This window comes from Ammospiza caudacuta, chromosome 7, assembly GCF_027887145.1.
Source record: "Ammospiza caudacuta isolate bAmmCau1 chromosome 7, bAmmCau1.pri, whole genome shotgun sequence".
In the NCBI taxonomy this organism is placed as follows: domain Eukaryota; kingdom Metazoa; phylum Chordata; class Aves; order Passeriformes; family Passerellidae; genus Ammospiza; species Ammospiza caudacuta.
The window spans coordinates 31,955,577-31,978,129 of record NC_080599.1 but is presented as its reverse complement, the minus strand read 5'-3'; the positions used below and the strand labels follow the sequence as shown (position 1 = coordinate 31,978,129).

Sequence of the window (22,553 nt, the reverse complement as noted above, 5' to 3'; positions counted from 1 at the left end):
GGTCACGGGCAGTGAGGCGAGTTTAGCGCGTTCGCGAGTGCGCCGTTCGCTGCTCGGGCTCCCCGGCAGGTGCACCGGACTGCCGGAGCTCTGCGATGCGCTGCGTGACGGATTCTTGGTAAATAATGTACAGCAGGTTTTTCCAGTTTTCATGTATGGCAAGTCATGGGGCTTTTTGTACTTCATGAATGCATACAGAACTACTCACAAAAAAGACAATTTGTTACTTTTATCTACTGAACGTAGGAAGGAGGAGTGTGTGAAATGTGTACATTTGGAAATTGAGCTTATTTTTTTCATCTTTCTTTTTATTTTTGCAAGTAGTTTTCGTGCCCATTTAACAGTGTTTTAATATTAAATATTACTTTAGCCTTATGCATGTTACCAATGGAATGTAGCATGTGGACTTGCTCTAAAAGTGATGCTGATGACGACCTGCTTGCAAACGTACAGTCATTACAGAATCAGCTGAGGAGAACTGAAAAAAACCTACAAACTGTAGAGAAAGAGCTTTCCAGGTATGAGTGTGAAAAAAAACCTACAAACTGTAGAGAAAGAGCTTTCCAGGTATGAGTGTGTCTGGAATGAGAATCTCCTGTCTCTTGTAGCCTAGCTCTGTTGTATTCTGTGCGATGGATTACTGTGATTATCTCATTTTCTGCTTTTTGTTTGAATGGTCTTTATGAGCAACCTAATAAAGAAAAAGGCAGTACTGACTTTTTGCTCTCCCTCTAAAACTAGTACAAGGGAATATTACAGCCACTGCTTCAATGAGGTTACAGATGTCCTTCTGCAGGACTTTGTACAGCCCAATTATGATTGTCAAGGCTTTTCCAGCTGTAAGAAGAACTCTGGGAGAACATCTCGCCAGGATTTCCAAAGAAAATGCAAAGTAAATATTTCTCTTCGTTACTCCTTTTTATTACTTTGGCTTTCTCTCCTTTGCTGTGTTTTGGAGCAGTTTTGGCTGCTGGGCTTGGAGTAGATACACTGTAGAATCGGGCAGTGATGTCAAGTGAGCACCTTAAACATAGTATCCCTTGAGAAACTTCCCCGTGCTGTGGGGAAGTTTCTGCTCCGCCTCTCAGTGCTTGAGGCTTCTAGGAAAGATGGGGACAAAGATTTTGGCAGGTCCTGTTGGGATAGGACAAGGATTTTCAACTGATTTAGATGAGATGTAGCAGGGCTTTTACTCATGAGGGTGGTGCAGCACAGCCACAGGACCCCATCCCAGGAAACATTCAAGGTCAGGTTGGTCAGAGCTGTGAGCAAGTTGATCTGCTTCAGGTTGTCCTTACTCATTGCAGGGTGGTTGGAGTACATGACCTTTAAAGTTCCCTTTCAACTCACACTGGTTTTGATTCTATGATGTTTTTTTAGATAAGAGTGTGTGTGTGTATATATATATATATATATATATATATATATATATATATATATAAACAAACATGCTATTATGTCTAGTCTTACTCTGTATCCGCAACTTTGGATAAAACTGTGGAAGAAAATGAACAACTTCAGGAGAAGTTCGATGCCCTTCATGAGCAAAATGCATCTTTGACTTCTCAGAATCACTACCTGAAGAACAAAGTGGAAACAATGAACTTTGAATTGATGCAGTCAAAAACAAAAGTATGTATCTTTAGTGTGCCCCAAGACACCCAGTGGCCGTGATTTTTGAGTTTAGAATTCCAAGCAGAATGTGCTGAGTTTTGTCTTATTTTAATCTGTGTAAGTTTTAATATTTAGTATGTATTTCATAATCAATATTAATCTTGGACAGAATAGTTTGGAATATATATCTCCATGGGCAAAACAACTATATTAATTATGAATTCTATCTACTTGTGTTCCAAAGTTTAGTCTAAAGACAGTAAGCCACAGAATGAAAAACTCACTATGACAGAAAATAGTTCACTAATGCATTTAGTACTTACATTCATGTGTCTGGGACACTAATGGGAATAATAATGGCACAGTAGTCAGTTGTCTAGGAAATTAAAATAGCTCATCTCTCAGCTTGGATTAATATTGCTATTTTGAAAAAAGTGAAGATGAGTTAGAAAGGAGTATTGTATCTAATAAATCAGTACTGATTTAATTACATTTGTTTGTACAGGTTTATTTCAGGACAACTATGTTGCTTTATTTGGTTTATATATAATATTAATAAGACATAGCTATGCTTAGTGGATTTTGTTTGAGAAATGTTATCTCCAAAACAGTACAAATAAATAGATAAACAAAATGTTTGACTGCCTGGCACTGAAAGAAGAAGTAGTTGGATATAAACTTGTGGGGAAAAGCAAGACACAAGATCAACTTCTAAAGAAATAATTTTGCTCGACAGAATATCCCTGGAACTGGAAAGAATGTTAAATGAGCAGAAAATTGGAGTTAAGGTGGTGTAAATGAACAAACATAGTTTACAGTAGGGTTAAGAGCACTGTCATTTAGCAAGCAGATTGTTCTTCTGTTTCTCACCTGTATATATGCAATTGTTAATGAAACCCCAAATATGTTTGTATTTCAGATTTCATATCTTGAGGGTGCTTTAGCTACACATTTAATCAGCATTCCGAAGTTGAAAGAACAGATTGTAAATTTGGAAGCAGAAATTTCAGCTCAAGATAAAATTCTGAAGTAATGTGTACTTTCAAATCAATATTTTATTGTTGTCTTCCTGCTAGTCCAGTCTCTTTTTAGGGATGACATAACTTCTGGTACTCTGTGGGTCATATAACCTCGGGTCTGAAACTTTCATTTCAGAGCCATTTCTAGGAGGAGGGACATGGTTTAGCTTGTGCTGAATGAACTTCAAGAAACTGAGGAAAAAATAATAAAGACTGTTGAAAGAAGCCAGTTTGCAATGTGTGCTGAATAGGAATGTGCTGGTGAGGGTGATTGTTTGCTACATGGCCACATAGATTCTCTTGGAACAAGCATACATAATTCTGAACCTGTGCTCTTTGTAACATGAAGGATTCTTTCTTCATGAGTACATTAATCAAGGCAAATGGCCAGATAAAACTGATGTAAATGCTGCTCAGAGGTGTCAGGAAGACATCCCTGGTTATCACCTTGCCTTACAACCTCATGTTATGGAATATTCAATTAATATTTCAGTAGTCTGACTTCACAAAAGCAAAAATACTTATGTTAAATTTATATTTTAGTGTTCTTTCCCAGTCACACCTGTTGGCAGAGAAAATGTGATTTCTATGATCAGAGCTCATGACACAAAGTCCGCTCTGGGTCCTTGGCAGTTGTGACACCTGGTGCCTATTGATAAGTCAGATACCACTCCAGGCTGCAGACATACTCTGGGGAGTTTGCAGACTGTGGGTGCTCCTGACCTAGCTTTGAGAGTTCTAGCCTGTTTGTCTAGCACTTCTGTAACATTCTATGCACTAAAGAACAACAGAAATCTATTTTCTTTACCAAAAGTTCTTATTTTTTATTATGCTTTGTTTATTTGCTAGAGATGCAGAAGATAGACTAGATCAAAATCAGAAAACAGCAATGGAAAGAGAACAGATGTTGGAAAGATATCAAAAGGGCTATAAAATTCTGAAAATTGAGTTAATTGAACAAAGCAAGCAAGGAAAGAGGTAATTAACTAATTTTAAGAAATGGAGCATAGAATAATAGAGCATAAGTGCTTATTTCCATTGGCAGTGGTTTGCTTTGTGGAATCAAATGACTTTTCTGTTTTAAGGATGTTATTTTTTAAAAAAGGGGAAATTCTGTGGTAAGGTATTGATTACTTAAATGGGCACATTTAAAATCTTGAGATCAGCTCATAGCTGCGGGCTGATAGCACACTTTAGTGCCCAGTTTATCAGCTGGTTTGTCCTTCAGAATGGAGGTACTGCAGTGGAAAGCTTCAGTGTCCAGAATATATTTTTCCTGAATTATTTTTGTACTTGTCTTGGAAGAACCTGGAGTGCATGCTCAGCAGCTGGTATTCAGCAGTATTCCTTGGTGTGAGGAAAATGATAAAAGAACAACTTAAGAGAACATTTTTACGTTATCCTTAATCTTACCTGTCTGTGTGATACTGTTGAAAGGGTGCTGTAATTCCATCTCAGTTCCCTTTTCCCTTTCCTATTGCCTCCTTTAGCCTAGTGGCTCTGTCACTACTGGAGGGACTTTGGGAATTTGATTGTTGCAAGTTGCTATGAAGACTCCTATCAGCTCCAAAATGTAATTTTAAAGAAGTGGAATAAATAAAAAGATCCCAACCTTCCCTATTAATTTAACTGCATTACCTGGGGGAAAAAATTTACCTGAATTAATGGCTTGGGACAACATTTCTTGAACCTTTTAAATGCAAACTCTTTGACTTGTGCCTCTACCCATGAAATTAACCTCTAACCTTCTTAAGGCAAAAAAATCCAGAAATACTGTGGGGCTTGCACTGCTGGTTGAAGAAATGTTTTGCTTTATGATTGCTGCTCCTTCAGAGCATGTGGGCTGGAACTAGCTGTACTTAGTTACTAGATGTAAATGTAAATATTTTTGTACTTCAGAAAAGCTGAGCTTCTGCCAGGTGTTAAGTACGATGTTATGGTTAGTATCAACAATTATTATGGTTTAATTTTAATCATTAATTGCAACAACTTACTTACAGGCAACCTGAAGTGCTTTAGGCTAATGCTATTTTATTGTTCTGAAATTCTTTTATCCCCTTCTCTGGATACTTTTGCCATGTCCAGACGGGCACTGGTCCCCAGACTGAGACACCCCAATCTGAGGGTTGGCTGTACTTAGATGAGGCACTGCCCCATCCCCAGCCCCTGAGTGGAAGAGAGAAATGTTTTGGAGCAGCAGGAATTCCTGTGTGCCCCTGTTGGCTGTCCTGAACAGGCTGCACACCTGAGCTGTGCTGAGTTCACTCTGCAGCTCCTTCCCTAATGAGCCATGACAGGGGAAGGGCCAGTGCTGGGGAGTGACAGAGGGGACCAGGGGGGCTCTGGGTTCTTTCTTGGAGCAGAGTCTCACAGTGTGGTGTCTGGGGCTTGGAAAGTTGGGAGAAGAAAGGAAGAACCTGGAGCAATTACTGCAGTTTTTAGTAACTGGAGAAGATAATTACATTAATGGCTGGAGGATGTGGGTTTTAAAATTGGTTTGCATCTTTTGCTTGACAGAGCACAACAGCAAAGAAATGAAGCTTTGTTGAATGTGGAGGAGCTGACAAGGGCTTTTACAAGGTATAAAGCAGAAATAACTGAAAAATTAGAAAAGGTGAGAGTTTTTTCTTCACTTGTATTTGCCGTGGTGTGAAGATGTTTCTTCCAATAGGCCAGGCAGCCAATAGCAACAGGGTCACCAGTGAATCAATTGTTTCCACTTGTTGGTGGCAGAGCCCTAAAGAAGTGGGACAGGGTAAGCAAGTGTTTGTAGTGATAAATTCAATTATATAATTGTACACTGTCTTTGCTGAGTCTGCATCTTTGCAGTATCCCAATACTGCTGCTGTTTCTTATGTCTCCTGCTTGCCAGCTGGGAAGTTTACATTTTAAAAATACAAGATTCTTTAAAAGCTCTTGTTCCTCTAGATGTATAAGCTGTTCAATGAGACATGTGCTGAAGAAGATCTGTGATGAAAATGGAGTAATCTCCCTAAGTTAGCTCTTACAGAGGTTTTTGTTTTGTTTGACTTTTTTCCTTATGGAACAAGGCTGCCAACCACAAATATGCCCTAAAATATTAAGTTAATTTTTTCCTAAATGACAGAAAAAGAAAATTTCTTTGCTTCTTGCCTTCTCTTCACAATAGTGAGCAATAGGATTATCTACTGACTACCAGAAAGAGCATTATGTTATTTTTAAAATAGCCTCTTGACACGAAAGCTTGGTTTATTGCTGTACAGTAATGAAAAATAATTGCTTTTTAAGGCTAAAGCTGAAGAAGTAGTCTTGGGAGAACGTTTAATTAATTGTGAAAAAGAAAGAGAGAAGCTGAATGATAAGTGTATCAGCTACAGGAAGGATCTAGACATCCTAGAAGAGCAACTAAGGTAACACAGAGGCTTTTAAAAATTCTCTGCACAGTGTTTTTACAAGAACTTGTATGTTGCAGCTGTCACTGTGAATGTTCTGCTCAATTCATATAGTTCAATACATTTCTGCTCACTTTCTGTAAGTAATTTTTAAACCCTTTAATGCCACATGCTGCCCCCATTCCCAGGAAGAAGCCCCCCAGGCCTTCTGGGGCACTGTTCATGGGCTCACTGGCTGCTGCTGCTGCCATGGGCTGCACTCAGGCCTCAGTGAGGTTGTGATGCTGACTGCAGCTCGTGGAACAGACCTGCTCTGGACTGCTCTGTGTCCCAACTCTTCAGAAGTTCTTTGGTAATTCCCTCATTGCTTTAATGAGGGAAGACAACCATCAGCTGATTGTCTTTAGAATTTTTAGGTTTGGACAAGCACCTGCACAGATATTTTGGGATTATTCAATTTACATGCTTTGTCCACACTCACATTTCGGTCTTAATCGTTGTTCTTTAGGCCATTTTGGCAAGAGTGGGCAGTGTAGGAACACCTTTACATTAGCTTGAGTCTCCTCAGTAAGTCTCTGCCTCTAGTAATGAAAATACCTTTTAAATGTCTTTTTAGACAATTAAAGGAAGAGAATCACAACACAAAAGAAGAAATTAAAGCTCTAGAAGCAAAGAACACTGAAATGACATCAATGCTGAGTCAGTCTGATCAGAAGATCATCAAGCTGGAGAGTGAACTTTCTGAAAAAGAAATAGTACTTAAAGAGAAAAATGCTCTAAAAAGTGCAAATGAAGAGTTGAGAGCACTTACTGCAGAGCAACAGAACCACTTGAAATTATGTCATCAAGAAATAGAGGATTCAAGGGAAGAGCTCAGCATCCTGGAAACCATTATTTCTCAGTTGTCTTTAAGTACACCTGAAGAGGTAGAGTAACTGCTACAGCCTTAACAGTGTATTATGTTTTGAATCATTTTAAGGATTGAATTATCCAAACTTTTAATATCCTGGTATGTGTCTTAAAATTCATATGCCAATATAACACATGAATTAAGGATGCTGTAAAGCAATAAAAGGCTGATTTTTCATAGATCTTTGATTTCTGTTAACTTTTAGTTTAAATGGCACCATTTCAAACACCAGCTCCTGAGTTCCTCAGAAAAAGAAGCTACCCCTGAATCTTGTGGTGAATCAAGTAAACCTCTGATTGCAGACCTAAGGTATAACTTTCTGGTCACTGAGCTACAGCAAAATTAGGCAGATGATAAGGTGCTATGAGAATTAACATGCAGACAGAATGTTAAATATCTGTGTCCTTCTTTATAATAGCATTAAACTGGCAATGAAAGAAACAGAAATTCAGAAGCCTGATGCAAACTTAACTCTCTGTACTGGAGCTGAGCATCTTTCTAACAGTAATGAAGGACAAGGAAACAGCAGGTTATGTGACCTGGAAACAGAGCCTGTCAGATTGATCAGAAATCCAGGAGGTAAGCTTGCTGAAATAGCTGTGCAGTTCTGTCTAATTAATCCACAGAACAGAAATGTTCTGCAAGGGTTCAAGTTGGTTTTACAGCTTGTGTGCTTTGTTTGAACAGGGAGCATTTTGCCACCTTGGAAACTGTCAAGTTCTGCAGACACAATATATTTCTTTCTTCAGCTGCTTAAGTTACTTGTTCAGCAATAGCTGAGCTAGGAGTTGTGTTGAAATGTATTTTTTTCTTTAGGCACATTGTGCTAAAATCTCTGTATTTTTGTTGACTCTTTGTATCCTGCTGTGTTTCTCTGATTGCTTCTGTCATTACTGTTAGGACTGCTACATGGAATTATGTCAGGGCACCTGTATGATGCTGTCTGTATTTTGTTTGTTTTCATGAGTCACTGCATTGAGTTACATTATTGGTTTGCATGTTCTTTTATAAATTAATCTTAAATTTATTTTTTCTACTTTGAGAGAGGAGAAAATGTGAACAGTTGGAACTTATAAGCAAACAATTTGAAAAGGTGAGGCAAAAATTCCAGAAAGAGATAGAAGAGCTACGCACTAAACTGATAAAAGCAGATGATGAGAATTCTGCCTTGAGGACCAGCATGGCTCAAAGAACCAGTCAGTTTCAAACCATACAGGAAGACCTGTTGAAGAAGGCTTCAAAAACTAACAGCTTAGAGAGAGAAGTAAGTTTTAAATAGCACTCAAAAGAATATGCCCTTTTTTCTTCAGTCAGTAATCAAAGATAATTAAGACAATAGTTATGGAAAAACTGCAATTGCCATAATAATTTAAAAATCTGATTAATTTGAGAAAAATTCAAACTAAACTTTTCAGCAAGCAGAAAGGCTTAGCCACCCTAATTTGTTAGTTGTCAGAAATACCGTTTCAAAGCTGGTGTAGGGTTAGTTGTCAGAAATACTGTTTTAAGGTTAGTAGGCTTTTCTGCTACTACTTTGATTTGCTATGTGGAAAATATGCACAGTCTTGTTGCTTTTGTGTGGTTGAATTAATGGGTAATCCTAGGAAACAGGTTGAAGCAACAGTTGTATTTTTCCTCCTTGAATGTTACTGTAGTTGCCAGAGATGAACATGATTACCAGGGAGTCACAAAAGAAAAAATTTAAGCTTCACCTTTTCTCAGGGTAAATAAATTAAATTGCTAATGTTTCCATTCTGGTTCTAATATGTTTACAGAGTTCAGCATAATGAGCTTTGCAGTTATTTCCTAATAACGAATGCAAATGTTATGAATATGTAAAGCTATTTCACTGATAATTAATTGGATAAATTGTAGGTAAATTGTCCTCAATATTTCTCTGTAAGTAATAGAATATAATAGGTCAACAAAATCAACCAAACAGTTTATTAAAAATACTATAGTAGTAGCTAAAATGGAACTGGTGATAAGAAAGTGCATACAAATATTTGAATAAAACTGCAACAGTTGTCTACATGCTGTTTTGTGCATATTTAATTTCAGATAAGAAAAAAGTCTTCTCAGCTTTCTGCACTTGAGAAACAGCTGGAAGAAAAGACTATTGCTTATTCCACTGCTGCAGAAAGAAATGTTGAGTTGGAACTGGAACTCATGGTAAAATGTTCTCAGTGAGAAACCACATTTATTTAAAAATACATAAAAGTTTAACTTGATATAATAGTATTCCTTGTATTCAAAATGTGGGGCCTTTCAGATCTGCTAAATAATCTGTGCAGATTTTAGGAACACAGGTTTTAAAAACAGAATCTTGTTTGAAATAAAGCATCATTTTTTCCCTGCCCTTGAATGTGGTAAGTTATTAATGAGCATGTTATGTTTTCCTTGTGGTCACATATGCAATGAAGATCTGGCCCTGTTGAATTGCCATTTGTTTCAGTGACATACATGTAGGTTTGTAAATTAAAAAGTCTTCAAAAGGGTATTTTAAAGATTCCATCTATCCATATGAATATAGAATTTCTTTTTGTCTTTGTCAGGAGTTCCCTGTGCCATAATCCATCTTGGCAGACACCTTGTGTCTGTAGTGGCTGCATTTACTGATATTCTGTACCTGTGGTATCAGTCTGACATCCTTGGAGATGACACATGCTCTGTGTAAATTCAGAATTTTGTTTGCTGTTCCTTTATGAAATCTAGAAACCAGATGATCAAATAACTTAATATCACAGCTAAATGTTTTTATTCAGTCCTTTTATTGTTGCCACTTCCCAGGGAAAAAACAGATGCATTCATGAGCTGGAAACAACTATCAGTGAAGAACATGGGAAAATAACTTCTGCTTTTGAAGATGAAAAGTTGTTTCACCTCAAGCAGCAAAAAGAAATGGAGAAACAGATTGCTCTAGTAAGACCTTTATGGTGTGGTGTTATGTATGAGTGTTATACTTGGTAACTTTTTCCTGTACTGATTTGTCTGGTAATTTTGAGACACATCCATTAACATGTTATGTTAAAAACCTCTTTATTCTCCCTACATCGCCTGATTTTAGTACATCTCTATCTAGCTAGCTATACAACTTTCCCCCTGAAATATTCATATCCTGCTCAACTGAAGAGAAATAAGGACTTAGGAAGAGTACTGTTGTTTTTTGCTCCAAACACACAGTAAAAAAAGTATAGCTTTAGTGCCTGCTGGATTTAAAGCATGACAGCTTCTAAAAGTGTTCTTGTTGCCTGAACCTCTGCCAAACTGAGCCTTAGGAGCATCTGCATTCAGGGGTTTTTCAGTCTCTAGAGAAGAAATGTTTCTCCATGTGATTAGAAATATAACTGTGATTATTTCTAGCTGTTTAAGAAGCTTCTCATCTTTTAGTAAAGAATGGATGCACGTCTTATTGTGTTGGTTGGTGACAATTGCACTCTGTCTGCTCTCATTCTCCTCTGGAATTAAGATATTAAGTTCTTGGGATTTCTTGACAATATGCAATGCTGCTGATGTCAGTAATGTATTTAATTTTCCTTATAAAATGATGGGTGCATAAATATGAATCACATATTTAGATGAATACATTGTTATTAAAATATTAAATTACTATTTACTTATGGACAGCTTCAAACACAGCTGGAGAAGAAACATCAACAAGTTGTTGAACAAGAGAAAATAATATCCATTTTGCAACAAGAGGTTGTACATAAACAGCATCACATTGAATCATTGGATGGGCTGCTGATAGGAAACAGAGAGGTAAGGCTGGCTCTTCACTTTCTTAACATGCAAATCAAGCAAGAGACCAAAAATAATGGAGAACATGTTCATAAATACATGGAAAAATTGGGGAAAATGAAAGATGTTTATGCTTCTTAATTCTTGTTTGAGTAATTGACTGAATCTAGTGTAGTCACCAGTTACTACTACTACTATATATTGGTCAAATTTTAATGACCTTTCAGTATTTTCTGTCTTAGCATTCTCTTTATGCCTCTGGATTGACCCTTGGGCTTCTCTCTCTAATGAAAGAGATCTGGATAAAGAATGTTTGCATCAATCCTGCACTAGGTGGAAAACCAATAATGTTCTACTATGATAATATTTTATTCCTTTTAATAATGCCTGCTACTGCAGAATATGAAGAGACATTCTCAGCAACCAAATTCACTTCAGAGTATCATGCACACAAATACATTATACAAGCAATTGTGTTTTAGATACACTGATCTGTGTTTTTTCCCAATTATGAGTTTTTATTAAATTATTTATAACTTTATAACATTTGATGAATGTTATGTAATATCTGTAGATGGTTCTCTTGAATAAAAATGTCTGTAAAAACAGGAAATGGAAAAGCAAAATGTCAAGAAAGATCAAGGATTGAAGATGCTGGAAAGTCAGTTAAGAGAAGAAAAAATCAAAGTTAGTAAACTTTCTGTAATGTTCAAATAATAGTTTTAAAGTTTGCAGTAACAGTGTGTTTCCTTTTATCTTTTATAGAAAAACTGTTTTATATAAATTTCTCTTAAGTAAATATTCCACAAGTTATTTGTCTGAAGTATTTTTTTGTCTGTTGTTTCATTTTTTTTGTCTTCTTTTTTTAATTAAAAGTATGATGAAACCTACAGTAAGAGATTGTGCAATGCATAATTGCTTAATGCAATTACTGTAGTTACAAAGACTATTCCAGTTTTAAAGTTAATTATAATCTTCCATGGCTGCTTTAATGCTCATATGATAAAAATGTAACTTTTCTGATGTTTTACACAAAGCTGTCTTTTAATACAATTTTTAGACCAGTTAATACAAACCATGCCATGCAATTTTAAATAATCTATTGCATTCACCTAGGTACAACAACTTGAGTCGGCACTAAATGTATGTAAGGAAGAAGTTGCACTGTATTTGAGTCAGTCTCAAGAAAATAAGGAGATGTTTGAAAATCAGCTGAAAGAAAGGTCTGAAGAGGTAACAGTTTGTTTAAAAACCCTTCTGTATTGCAGAGAACACTTGTTATGATTGATATAATCTAAAAGTTTGTGAAATGACAGCCGAAATTTGCAACAGGACCTGTGGATGTAAGCTGGGAAAAAATGATACATTTTGTGAGGGTAAAGGGGAAAATCAAATCATAACTCAAAACCACGGGGTAATTTAAGGGAAAAGAAGCACCAAGATAAATGAATTGTTGAAAGAGGTAACAAAATCAGAATAATGTGAAACAAAACATTACCATGAAAAAATGGAGAGAGCACTCTTGTAATATAAATTTAAGGGCACAAAATTGATCTGTTTTTCAACTTAATGGGGAAGAAGTCCTGGGCATAAAAAAATGTTTACTTCTAGAACCCTGAGTTTTATCCTACTTTCCACTACTACTTGAAAGCAAGAAAGAGTTAACTTTAAATATTAGAAGGAATTTTTATTAGTGGGTGAAGTAATTATATAGCAGGTTGATCATGTCACTGCTGGCCTCCCTGCTGAGAGAGGCTTCAGTCAAGTGGAGGCTGCTGGACCCTGGACAGGATTAGCTTGATGGAAGTGGTGGGGTCTGTCACATAAACCTGGGATATTTACTGCTGCTTCCTGAGCCCTGAGCCCTGCTCTTGCTATACTGCATGTGAGGGGACTGGATCCTGTGTGAAACATCAAGTGTGGCAAGTGAGGCTTTATTTTTTTTTTCCAAGAACACTCCCTTTTTTTTTTTCTCCAGAACAGTTCCCTCGGCATTCACCACTGAGAAACCAGATTAGACAATATAAAATAAGTTAGGCACTCAAATTTTTTTTATTGGAATGACTATTATCATACAGGCAAAAAGAAATAAAGGGGAGGACTGAGAACAAAATCTCAAGGGGAAAACAAGGACTTTCTGAGAAATAAAGAAGACTGGCAGAAAGAAAAGTAGTTCTAACTAAAAATCTGCTACGTATGGTTTTAAAATATTGTCAAGTGCTATCTAGAAAGCAAGAATCAAAACCTGGGACTGACTGAGAAGTTGCTGCTTTCCTCAGTGTGTAAAGCATAATACAATGATGAATTATGAGGTCTGTTATGTACTGTTGAAACTGTAATGCAACTAAATTCTGACACAAAAGTTTTATTGCATCACAAGTGTGATTCTGTGTTCATTAAGAGACAATAGCTGAAACAACTGCAAATAAAAATGCTTTATTGTAAGGGAAAATAAATGTCTTTTCAGCTTCATTATTTGCAGAAAGAAATAAAAATTAAAGGTCAGACTATTCAGGACATGAGTGAACAAAATATTCTCCTGCAACAAACTTTGCATCATCAGCAGCAAATGTTACAGCAAGAAACTATTAGAAATGGGGAGTTGGAAGATAATCAAATTAAACTTGAAAAACAGGTACAGTATGGTGAGAATTGTCTACATATATGGAGAAAATTAAGTGCCTTATATATGTTTTCATAATACCTATAAAATCTGAATATTTATTTGATAACTGAGTTGATAATTATTATTTGATATATGTAAAATAAAGAGTTTAGTGGCTTGTTTTATCTTAATCCAGGTTCTGAGCTATCAAACATTCTAGTTAGCATTAGAGTGGCTAGGTATTTGGAAAATCAAACCCTAGACTGCAGTTAAGTAGAAGTGCATTTAAATTCAGAAAGTTACATCTTATTGCATTTACTAGAAACTATTTTTCTTTCAAATGTGCAGAGTTTTAGTTTTAAATTACATACAGACTATAAAGAAATCTGTTGTGTAAAAACTCTCCCTGTGTGAGCTACAAGACAAGAATGTGTATTTCTTTGGTATTCAATTTGAAACTACTCTTTAAATACCATTTCCAATAGGTATCCACTTTGGAAAAAGAGCTCCAGAAGCAGAAAGCATGTGCAGAAGATGAGCTGAGAAAGGTGGAGGAGAAACTGCACCTAGCTGCTCAGGAAGCAGATTTAAACAGGCAGAAGGTGGCTGAACTGAATTGTACAATCAGGTAGGTTTAGGATAAATGAGAGAAGTATTCTGCACATGGGCACATGGATGAGAACCCTTGCTGTGTGAAATGCTGTTCAGCTCTGGGCTTACACATCAGTCTCTGGCAGCACAGACTGGAAATCAGAAGGGAAGCTTCTGACTAGCAGAGGCATGACTTTCTGGAACAGTTTTCCAGTGGAATTAATGCATGTCCTGGCAACCTACTCAGCCTTAAGATAGCAGTTCAAATCATAACCATATCAGCTGCTTGTAATTGTAGAGAGTACATTCTGCAGGAGCTTGCTAGTCTTAAAGAATATAGCTTTGATTACAAGAAAGGCCTACTTAACATGGCTTTTCTTTCCATTTTATTCACAAACACTTGTCTTAGAGCATGTTGCTCTTGTTATTCCTTTGTTCATTTTGTTCTGGTTGCTTCTCTTAGACAGATGAAATTGGAGATGGATCAGTGCAAGAATGAACTTACTGGCATGGAAAAAGAAGTAGTGCAATTAAAACGAGATGGTGCAAACAAAGCGCTGCAGATAAATCAGCTGGAAATCACTCTGGAAGAAGCAAGATCAGAGCTCAACAGAAAGGCAAATGAGGGTAATTTGGCTATTTTGTTTCTCAGGGTTCCTTTTATTAAACTGTTCCTCTCTATGTATTGGACATTTTTCCTCCCCCCCCCTTTCATAATCAAGTACATAAGGGTCAAAAAATGATTATCTTTTTAAACCCAAACAAAACCAAACCTAAATGAACAACACCCCCACAACCCAAAAATATCACAAACATTTTTCACATACTTTTGCAAATTCTCATTTTTGTGGTATATACCTTCACCCCAGGTGAAATACTAAGTGGTTTCCCTGTAAATTGGTAATGCAGATTCTTAATGTAATAGTCAAATGAGACATGTAGCTTTAATAAAGGCATATGCTATTCAAAAAATGCAGCTCTTTGAAACAAGCAGAAAACCCCACAAGTCTATGGAAATAACAAACATTCCAATCCATCATCTTCCATTTAGTTTAATTGGACCATTGTTTTAAGCCAGAGAAACAGCAGCAATTCTGCTTGCACTATTCCTGGCACTGCATGGTCAGTTACTATACTGTGTCTGCACTGCCTTCTTGGCCACGTGTTTTTAGATACATCCTTATGTTTCAGGTCAATTGTTGATTATGAACTGAATAAAGCTAGCAAATACTTAGGTACCATAAACATATTTTTATATAAGTAGTCACTGTTTTTCTAGATTGTCCTAAAAATAGTGATACTGGAAATTTATTATGACCACAAGTGCTACTAGGTAGTGATGTTGCATGAAGACCCTGATGTACTGATGATTAAACATTCTCTTTTGTGGTGTGTGTGTAAAATAGTGAATGATTTTGAAGATAAGCTGCTTCAAAGTGAGACTTGCCACAGGAAAGCCTTACAGAAAATAGCAGAACTGGAATCTGCATTACAGAATGCCTGTGGAGAATTAAAGATCACTTTGACACGGCTCCAGGAGTTGCAAAATGCATTGCAGAATGCACAGTCCTCTCTGGAGGAGAAGAACATTGCTATCATGGATCTAACAACTGAGCTCAGGTGAGCTGCTATCTTTTCTGTCATGAAAACTTAGTTATGTTGATCATTCCTTAAGAATAGCAAGTAGTTTGGATGGGGTTTTTAATGTTTTTAGCAGCTCTCTATAATTTTAGGTGGTTTGGGGCCATCAGATAGCTCCATACTTGAGATCCTTGGCTCGTTTTTAATTTCTAAAAGTGGTGCTGAATTCTTTTTGCGGAATTCTGTTTTAAAATCTGCTGAAATTATTTTAGGAATCTTAAAGCTGTGAAGTAATCATAAGAATAGTCAAATTGTCCAGTCTACTTTCTGACCACAAATTAATGACACTTTATTTTTTAAAGAATCCTGATATAGTCAATTAAATAAATTGAATAAGGAAGTTACTTAGAATTCCCCAACTGGAATGTAATTAACAGAATGATTCTATTTAGGTTTGTTTCCTTGCAATCAATTCACCTTTAGGGTAATATGCTGTAAGTAAGTAATAGATCTCATGATTTTCAAGCTGGGTATTTGAAGCTAAGCAACTGAATGTGCATTAAGCAGTTAAATGTATGAGAATTTCAGGTATTGCAAGGATGAAATTGAAGACAAAAAGCAGGAACTCCTTGACATGGACCAAGCACTGAAAGAAAGGAATTGGGAACTGAAACAAAGAGTAGCTCAGGTGAGATAATTTTTAAGCATGTTACTGACAATTATTCCTGTTATATAGCAGATAAGTCACAAAAAGTTAGGTTAGGCCTGCTAGGTTTGGTTGCTTTGATGTATTTTCTCAAACTCTACTGGTTCCTACAGGCACAGTGCCAACTTCAAACCAGCTGTATGTTGTTGAAGGCTTATGTACCAGGAAAATCAGAAACCTTATGCCATACCCTGTCCCAAGACTCTTCATTAGTGATGCAGTCATGGGGCAGCTGTTGTCATCTTGGTGATTGCTAGGAGGAGGGAGAGGTCTGTGCTGAAGGGTGCTTGGAGATGATAGATTCCTTTCCTTGTTGCACTGCAGCTTCTCTGATTCACATTAAAGCAGCCACTAAATATGAAATGGTATCTTTGTTGTGGATAAATTTCTGTAGCTCACTTGAAATATTTTCAAACTTTTGGTCTGGCTTCAGGATTTGATGCCCATCATGGGAAAATTCTGCTTCTGTCACTTTATAATAAACCTCTTCCTGAAGGAGTTACCAGCCTTTGTCTTCAAGAATATTTGAGGTTCAGAGAGAAGGAGTGGGATTTGAATAAGTCTGCTCAAAGAACTGACACTGTCAGGAAGACAGATCTTGCAATGTATTTTTGCCACAGTGCCCTGTGAACTGCCCCAGGAAGTCATCAAAGCATTTGATAAGCTCAATTTTTTTGGTTTGGCAAAATTTGGCACTTCCTAACAAGGTGGATTGGTATAATAAATTACACATATTTCATTGAAAAGGATAACTTGCATTATGTGTATGTGAGGACCTAACATATTCAGTTATGGACTTTTTCCCAATTTTCCCTTTCTTTTTGTTTAGCCACTTTTTAAATGAAATAGCTAGGGTGTAGCTTTATATTGGCTACTCAAGAGAATACTTTAATTAATTTCATTCACTTTGCTCTCATAGTTTGTAATATGGCTTCTTAAAATCTGCATATTACTTCAAAATAAAATATTTCCTTTTCTTTCTTTTTTACCTCTAGATTGCACAATTGGATATGACAGTTCGTGAGCATAAGGGAGAAATGGAGCAACAAATAATTCAATTACAGTGTAATTTAGAGAAGTCAGAGTTGGAAATTAAGGAATGCAATAAACAGGTAATGCTGCTTAATCAAAAACACAGTTTCCCCTAACAAAGGGCAGCTAATTCTATGAGAGAGTCTGATCCTGGGGCTCAATAGCTGGCCAGATTTAATCTAGAAGATAAAACCTCTTTTTTTATTGTAGGGAGAGGGAAGGAATATACCAGTAAAAATAGATGTTTGTCAATTAAAACTATAAATTTTGTCAGGCTATAGCAGTGCAAAAATGAAAAATGATTTTTCACTTGCTATGATATGGCTCCCAAACTGCTCTTTTAGTAAAGGAAAATGTGGACAAAATAAAAAAATTGACAGAGGAATCAAAGTCAGGGTCAATACTGACAATATTTGGGAGTTTTGTTTATTTTGTGGGTTTGGTTTTTTCTTAAATACAATTGTTCTGACTTGGTTAAAATATTGGTTCTGATTTAATTGCATTTTCTGTTCAGATTGAGAGCTTAGAGAAAAAACTCCAGCATTCCAAAGATGAGCTTCGGGAAAAAGAGTTTGAATTGCTCCAGAGAGATCAGGAAATAAATCAGCTGAAGAAAAAAAGAATGAAAGAAAACAACATAGCCTAGAAGCTCTTGGAAAGGTAAAACATACCTTGGATAGACAACAAATGATCAATTTTTAATGCCATTACTGTAGTGCCTGGAAGAAATGATATGGTGTCTCTTTAATGTGTCATTACTTCTCCCAGAATCATTGTATTCTTATCTCCTAAGTTTGATTATTTTAAAATTACAGATTTTATGGCAAACTCTTAATTGTCTGCTTTCTGTGGAGAAATTTGGTTCCTGATTATCTTTAGGCACCTGATTTTCTGGTTATGGATGATATGGTCTTCCTTGAAATGAAACAAAGCAATATGCTGTATGATGAGAGCTTCTTATGACCTAGGTACCTATCTTGTGAAAATGATTGCATCAAAGGCCCCTGAGCTGCAGCATGCTGTAGGAAGGAGAAGTGAGAATGTTTTGGCCTAGGGAATGGGAGTGTGTGGAAGGACTTGAGAAGACAGCTAACTTTGTGAATTACACAAATCTTGGCTTTGGTGCATGAATCAGTCTCTACAAACACAAATGGGGTCTGAGATAAACAGGCTTTTGCAGAAATAAGTTCAGTCAAGGATGATTGCCAGCTAGAGCTCAACACCAAAGCCAGGATGGTCCCTGTTACTTTGGTTATGCTGCATTTATGTGTTTGTTTTCCCCAGGGTGAGGGATCAGAGAAGCCTCATTTCTGTGTGAACACCAAAGGCCTTTGGTATTCCAGATCATGAGGGCTTGGCTGTGTCCCAGCTGAATATAAAGTTTATATATTGGTTTCACTGCAAATTCAAGCAATGTCAGCTCTTCCATCTTGAATTCTGTTAGGCTATTGATGATGCCCAAGAACAGGACAGTGACTGCTGCTGCCTTTCACACATACCATTAACAATTTCTAACTTTTCCTAAGGGATGATTCTGAAAGAAAGAATTTCCTAGCTAGCCCCTGCACAATTGCTGACTAGACTCTTTCATTCCAGACAAATTGACTTGTTTTTGCTAAGGAATACCAGGTAGGAAGAGGCCTAAGAATGATTAAGAAAGGCTTTGAAAATAGACCTGCTCTGGTCGTGTCCCAACACTTGGGACAAGGAAATGAAATTTTATTTTCATTGTAGTGAAGTAGATGAAAAACCACTGGATTTTGGGAGCATTCTGTGTAAACATGAAATATGTTGCAGAAGGCTTCTGGCTCCATTTACAATATTATATGGTTCCTTCTTTGTTTAAAAATTAAGTATATTAACATAATGTAAGAAAACACTTTCTCCATTAGTAGCACATTGCACACTGATTGACCAGACTTGCACAGAAATTTTCTGTCCTAGTTCTAAAATAAATTTCCTAATCTATTTAGGGAAAAGGGGTGGAGAGGCAGCGTGTATGTCTTGCCCAGGGGTACAGTCTGTCTTATTCTTTTTCTTCTTAATACATTGCCTTCCTTGCTTATTACAGAAAATATATTAGTTCAGGGAAGGAATTGCTGGGAGGGTTGATTTGTGTTCTGGTCCACTCTGTCCCTTTGGGACTCATAAAATAACCAGGTCACAGAGTTTTCAGTTGAATTATTCTTTGTTCTTACTGTGCTTCAATCTGCAGTGAAAATTGTGTAACAATACAGCACTTGGCTACCCTTAGAAGCTGTAAATATTCCAAATAAAGGAACCAAAAATGTCTTGCTGAACATTAAGAATGGCTTTTTTCATTTTTCTGGGAAATTGAAGTAATTTTCTTTATTAAAAAAAAGGCAGATTGGATTTACAGCAAGCTAATTTTTTGTGACCATAGTTCCTTCTGAAATGAGAACTAAAATTGTATTAAAATGATATAAGAAAAAATCAGTGCTTACAATGATTGAATTTTCTAAAAAATTATTTTTACAACATTTTTGAAAAACTGCATAGCATTAAAAAAATAAGAATTACTGTAATCTTTCATTTGTTAGCTGTAAGCTGCTTATATGCTGCTTACAAGTGTTTCTGTACAGTATGTATAGCATTCCTCATAAAGAATAAATACCTAGCTAAACATAGATAAACAGAGGACCAACATAACCTCTTTTAAAATTTATAATTAACAAGAACCTTAGTATAATATGATGCGAAATAGTAGTGGCTGGTAGTCTCTTTGTGTGCTGCAGCACTAACTAATGTAAACATGGCTGCTGTGTATATATCCCAAAGACACCTAAAACTCTATTTTTTTCTATAAATGAATAATTAGTTCCAGCATATTCACTTGTTTTTAAAAGGAGGGGTAGGGGTAGTGAAACTCTAGAAACTAACAAAAACCCCCTAACGTCAAACATGCTGTGTTTGGCTGCATTTACTTCTGTACACAGCTAACATTTGTTTTGCTGTTTTTCTTGCTCAGTGTTAGTGGACATCATAGGGTTTTTCCCTCTTAATACCTTGATACTGTTGATGGGGTTTCTGCAGACACTTCCTGAACTGTTAGCAGCTTAAGAACAATATTGCAATCCAACATGAAACCTTAAGCCCCGTGCAGAGGAGTTATTTCAAAAGACAATGTTCATTTAAACTGTACAAAATTCTTACAGGGATTTGTATAGGAAGATTTCTTCTCAAAAATATTCTACATAACATTTTCCTTCTTATCTGCTGGAACTTAATATGGTATTGGAAAATTTGTAAGTTGTGCTCTTGGAGGAAGCAAATGCACTTCAGTTACAAGAACAGTGAACAAAAATGCATCAATAACATAAATCAGAATTTGAGATGGCAGCCATGGACTTGAGACCTGCTCTTAGTTTTCTTGAGTTTGTAAGCTAAAGTTTAATAATGAAAAGTAACATGTTGGTACAAATGGATTTAGCTATGGTAATCACATATTTTGTTTCAGGTGCAAGAACTGTGAAGGAATGAGTGCTGCTGCCCATGGGACAAGCAGCAGCCCAGGGATGCTGTTGCTGGCATTGTCACTGTGCATTCCAAGAGGACATTTTACAGTTGTATTTCTAAATAAGGCATATAATTATTTGTACTGAAGCAGATGACAACCTTTTTATTTTTCCAGCTGTTATTGAGATTATTGCCTTAATTGAATATCATATTAATTTATCTTTTATACTTCAGAATAAAATTTATTTTTTTAAGTTGTAGGGATTAATTTCAGCTGTCATATTTTCCCAAGGTTTTTAGATTATATGTTTGTTTAATATCTCACTTCTAACTAAAAGCACAATGGTACTATGTTATTAGCAATTTTTGTTTGGGAGTATTTTATCTTTTTTTGTACAAATGCAGTGATGCAGACACAACATATTATTAAAATTTATCTGTTTGTAAGATGTTTTTGGACACTGATTTGATTATAGACACTGGCAAAACCTGCTTGCTTTACTCCAAGCAGTATCTTTGGGATGCACAGGGTTGTGGGACAGGGCCATAAAGCTTGAGGTTGTTTCTTTTGATATTTTTAATCAAACAAAAATCCATACAAAAATTCTCATTGATTAAATTCACATCATAACTATGCATTCTAAAACATATTTATTTCCAGGTTTCCAAAAGTATTACACAATTAAGCTTGTATGAATGGCTAGTGGCCCCACTTTTATATTTACATAAGCATCAGAAACTGCAAATATGCTTTTGAGGCATCAATCTAAGTCTGATTAATGCACACGAGATTTATGTGCATTAAGACATGTGATTCATACTTCAGAAATCAAGTTACTAAAGTTATTTGATGTAAAGAAGAGGAAAAGAACTGAATGTATTTCAGTTTGAATACCAGACCTCAGTTAAGTGTTTTGTATATTAAAAGTGTGTCTTAGCCAACAAACCTATCTGAGGCATCCAGAAATTCTGCAAGTGGCAGTTTGCTGAACTCCTTGGGCAGTACTGGCTCTTTCCCTTCATGTAAACACGTTCCACAAATGCCACATGTTCCACATTAAGTGGTTCTACAAAACCAGCCACACATTCTGCTACCACTGACAAGCCACGATACGCTCATCCAAAGTATTGCTGCAGTTTCAGATTATTTATTCTGCTATTGTGAAAATCATGATGTGACAAAAACCACTGTTACTTACAGAAATAAATATACTGTGTGTTTTAAATAGAGCTATTTCTTTCTCTACCTAACTGTAAAGGGAAGATCTTAGAATTTGGTTGACTGGTGCAATAATTGCAAATTAAACTACCTTTATTTTTAACTCTCTTTATGTACATCACTTTGCCTTCAGCCTAGAAATGTATGCATCACATTTCAGACTGATTTTTTTTCAAGCAGTGGAATACATAAGCCCTTCAAACCAGGATTTCAAGTGGAAAATATAACCAATCCTTAATTGCAGCTGCATCACAACACTAATGGAATTCCACTAACTAGCATTGCATAAAGCCTCATTGGCTCCTCCTACATGCACTAAATATAAATGTGCATGAGCAGCAAAAGCAATTTGCCTAATCTCTGAATCAGCTAAATAGCATTTGCACTGAAATTTTGTCTGTATACTAACTTATCTGGTTAAACTCTGGGTCAAACCTGATAAATAAGGAGAATCATAATTATGTTTTATCTTTAGATATTTTGCTGTTTTGTTGCTTGCCTGAGAAGGATTCCACTTATGCTGCTCAAGCCAGTTTATTTCTTTTGGAAAGGATGGACTATTTTAAACATAATTTCAGTTAAATATTTCTGTAGCGTCCTACTTTTCTTGAGTTACTAACCAATTTACATCTATGCAAATCCTGAATCCTGAAACACTAAGTTCATTCTTGTGAAGTGTGTTGCATT

The 22,553-nt window shown here is 36.2% G+C and overlaps 1 protein-coding gene across 3 annotated transcripts; it reads left to right on the top strand.

The window, feature by feature from the left end:
• The first annotated feature begins 378 nt into the window (after nucleotides 1-378).
• CCDC18 (coiled-coil domain containing 18) lies at nucleotides 379-21,061 on the top strand. 3 transcript variants are annotated; one of them, XM_058808728.1, is made up of 24 exons: nucleotides 379-518; nucleotides 742-892; nucleotides 1,465-1,632; nucleotides 2,534-2,643; nucleotides 3,483-3,611; nucleotides 5,151-5,247; nucleotides 5,901-6,022; nucleotides 6,621-6,930; nucleotides 7,120-7,223; nucleotides 7,333-7,493; nucleotides 7,958-8,178; nucleotides 8,976-9,086; nucleotides 9,705-9,836; nucleotides 10,542-10,676; nucleotides 11,265-11,342; nucleotides 11,772-11,888; nucleotides 13,123-13,290; nucleotides 13,746-13,888; nucleotides 14,315-14,478; nucleotides 15,258-15,471; nucleotides 16,021-16,120; nucleotides 17,134-17,250; nucleotides 17,685-17,830; nucleotides 20,649-21,061. In XM_058808728.1, the coding sequence occupies exons 1-23, from the start codon at nucleotides 379-381 to the stop codon at nucleotides 17,814-17,816; spliced, it is 3,324 nt and encodes a 1,107-aa protein (XP_058664711.1). In that variant the 3' UTR covers nucleotides 17,817-17,830; nucleotides 20,649-21,061. The 3 variants fall into 3 exon arrangements, with proteins under 3 accessions (XP_058664711.1, XP_058664712.1, XP_058664713.1); XM_058808729.1 differs by lacking the exon at nucleotides 379-518 and having other exon boundaries at nucleotides 748-892; nucleotides 1,505-1,632; XM_058808730.1 differs by lacking the exons at nucleotides 379-518; nucleotides 742-892; nucleotides 2,534-2,643 and having other exon boundaries at nucleotides 1,587-1,632.
• Nucleotides 21,062-22,553: the final 1,492 nt, after the last annotated feature.

What these genes read in the sequence shown, in the direction of transcription:
- CCDC18 (XM_058808728.1), top strand. Translation starts at nt 379, where the DNA reads ATGTTACCAATGGAATGTAGCATGTGGACTTGCTCTAAAAGTGATGCT. An exon ending in TGGAGAAACAGATTGCTCTA is followed by an intron (nt 9,837 to 10,541) that starts GTAAGACCTTTA and finishes ACTTATGGACAG; the next exon opens with CTTCAAACACAGCTGGAGAA. An exon ending in AAATTAAACTTGAAAAACAG is followed by an intron (nt 13,291 to 13,745) that starts GTACAGTATGGT and finishes CATTTCCAATAG; the next exon opens with GTATCCACTTTGGAAAAAGA.